Source organism: Penaeus vannamei, chromosome 33 (assembly GCF_042767895.1).
Source record: "Penaeus vannamei isolate JL-2024 chromosome 33, ASM4276789v1, whole genome shotgun sequence".
In the NCBI taxonomy this organism is placed as follows: Eukaryota; Metazoa; Arthropoda; class Malacostraca; order Decapoda; family Penaeidae; genus Penaeus; species Penaeus vannamei.
The window spans coordinates 881,947-884,446 of NC_091581.1; the positions used below are offsets into that span (position 1 = coordinate 881,947).

General features: G+C 53.3%; 1 protein-coding gene across 10 annotated transcripts in view; it reads left to right on the forward strand.

Annotated features, from left to right (window-relative positions):
* Positions 1-2,500, forward strand: part of LOC113828389 (PTB domain-containing engulfment adapter protein 1) — an 88,819-nt gene that overhangs the window by 32,167 nt on the left and 54,152 nt on the right. For 6 of the 10 annotated variants that reach the window (XM_070145381.1, XM_070145393.1, XM_070145382.1 and 3 more), the window contains one exon: positions 712-783. The exons of the other annotated variants lie outside the window; for them this stretch is intronic. In XM_070145381.1, the coding sequence (XP_070001482.1) occupies positions 779-783 (5 nt within the window). In that variant the 5' untranslated portion in view covers positions 712-778. The remainder of the gene's footprint in view (positions 1-711; positions 784-2,500) is intronic. 10 annotated transcript variants of the gene reach the window in all.

A 2,500-nucleotide genomic window follows, 5' to 3' on the forward strand; every position in this document is an offset into this window, starting at 1 on the left:
ACCACCACCACCATCGTCATCACCACCATTATCGTCATCACCAGCCCATCATCATCACCACCACCATTATCATCACCACCCTAAGCCTTGGAATCAGGGATATAACACGTGTTCATTCTTATTTGTTGGTCCGAGTAAGTGCAATCCTGTTCTTGCTTGTTCACCGTTCAGCGTCGGTTGCACAACTTTTCCTGTTCTCTGACCTTTGTCTTTCTTTGTTCAGGTCTTCTCGGTTTGGCTGAACACTTCGCCTTGTTTGGCGTCCGGACGTCATTCCGTTTCGTTTGTTTGGATGTCGATTTGTTTGTTTGTTAGTTTGATATGTTGGCGATCTTGTCCCTTGTCCCTGGGATTTTTTTTTTCTTTTTTTTTTTTTTTTTTGGTAGGAGTGATTCTTCTTTTTATTATTATTTTTTTGTCTTTCTCGCTTTGGAGGTCGCGCGTGATTTTTATCATCCCTTATTATTAAGTATTTTTTATGGTTTGTAATTCATTGCTAATTTCCTCCGAATTGGAAGAAAGAAAGAAAGAAAAAACTCGTCTCTCGTATTCTTTTGTGTTGCGCTATCTGTTCGCAGCGCGGGAGGGAGACAGGGCGGCCTGATAACCGCGACGCTAATCGAGAGATAACAGATACTCGCCTCGCCTCCCGCCTCTTCCCGCCTCTCCAGAGATAGCGACTAACCGCAGCCTTTCCTTCCTCCTCCGCAGGTGCGTCCGTGAGCCGTGATCCTCAAGTGTAACCTCAGTGGGCCCGCAGGACTTCCAGGTCGACGTGATGGGGTAAGAGAGCCTCTTGTTGTTTCGCTGGCGGCGGCGGCGGCGGCGGCGGCGGTGACGGCGGCGCTGGGGGTGCCTGCGCTGGCCAGGGGGCGGCCTCACTGGGGCGTTGGGGCTGGCTTCGGCCGGGGCAGAGCTTGTGTGTGTGCTTGCGCTGGTGCTTCTGCTTGTGTCCGTGTGTTTGTTTACCTCTTGTGTCTGTCCATGTGCCTTTGTCTGCGCATAAGCGTGTGAACGTATTGCAGTACCGGCTTGTATGCATGGTCGTTCAGTGTACGCGTTTTTTTGTTATGTACATACACGTCTTCGTGTGTCTGCTTAAGGTCCTTGTGATTGTATACATGCATTTGTAATTATATATGCACATATTTCTCCTGTGATACGAGGGGTCCGCACACGCCGCCGCAGGTGTTTATAGATGCAAGCTTATGTTTATTGATGTAGATTTGCGTAGATATGCTTTATGTTGCAATGCAAGTACTCCTGCACATGCCTTGTTCGTTTGTTTATTATGCGACGCGCCTTGGCTCAGATCTAGATGGATGGGTCAGTGACTTCGTTCTCGTGGGTTGCTTGTGGCGCGGGGCAGGACAAGGGGTGAAAGGGAAGGCAGAGACAAAGCGAAGGAAAGGGAGATAGGAGGGGAAGGAAAGGGAAGAGGAAAGTCGAGGCAGAGTAAGGTAGCGCAGATATAGAGCAAGGGGAAGGTAAGAGGAAGACCAGAGACAAGGTGATGAGAAAGACGGGACAAAGAGGAGAGTAAAAGGAAGGTAAAGGTAGGGTAACAGCAGGGCAAAGGGAGAGGGGAAGGGGAAGACAGCGTCGACAGGTCAAAGGGAGGGCGAAGGAAAGACAGAGGTAGGGCAGAGGGAGCGCACAGGAGCGGCAGAACCAGGGAGGCGGACCAGGAGCCCTCCGCGCCTGTCCGGGTTGCAGCGGCGGGGATCGCTATGCCGCGGAGAGAGGGACAGGGACGCCCGTCAGGAAGGCCGGCGGAGGAGCGCCTGGCGAAGGACGCTGTGCCACGGGGGAGGAAGTGGCAGGGGTGATAGGGGGGAAGGTGGGGGAGGGAGAGAGAGTAGAGGAGGGTCGTGTAGACTCTGGAGGAGGTTGATAGGGGAGGGAGGAGGAGGGTGGGGGCGATAGGGGAGGGATGGAGAACGGGGGGGGGTTAAAAGGGGAGGGGTGGGGAGCGGGGGAAGTAATTGGGGAGATGATTGGGAGAGAGAGAAGGGGGGGGGGGGAGAATTAGGCTTCTGATTAGGGACCCACATAAAAGTGACCATGCTAATACATGAAGACCTTGTCCAACCCCCCCCCCCCCCTTCCTAGGCCCGCCCGCCTCGCCCCTAATCCTAGCGCGAGGAATGGAGGGGCGTGGGGAGTTGGGAGTGAGTGAGTGAGTGAGTGAGTGAGTGAGTGAGTGAGTGAGTGAGTGAGTGAGTGAGTGAGTGGATGGGTGAGTGGATGGGTGATTGAATGAGTGAATGGGAGAGTGAGTGAGTGGGTAAGTGAGTTGGTGAGTGAGTGGTGAATGAGTGAGCGATTGAGTGAGTGATTGAATGAGTGCGTGCTTGAGTGAGTGAGTGAGCGAGTGAGTGAGTGAGTGAACGAGTGATTGAGCAAGTGAGTGAGTGAGTGAGTGAGTGAGCGAGTGAGTGATTTCAACGCGAGTAGGAATTGATCTCGTGCGAGGGCCGTGCGGTGCGGCGGGTTTTGT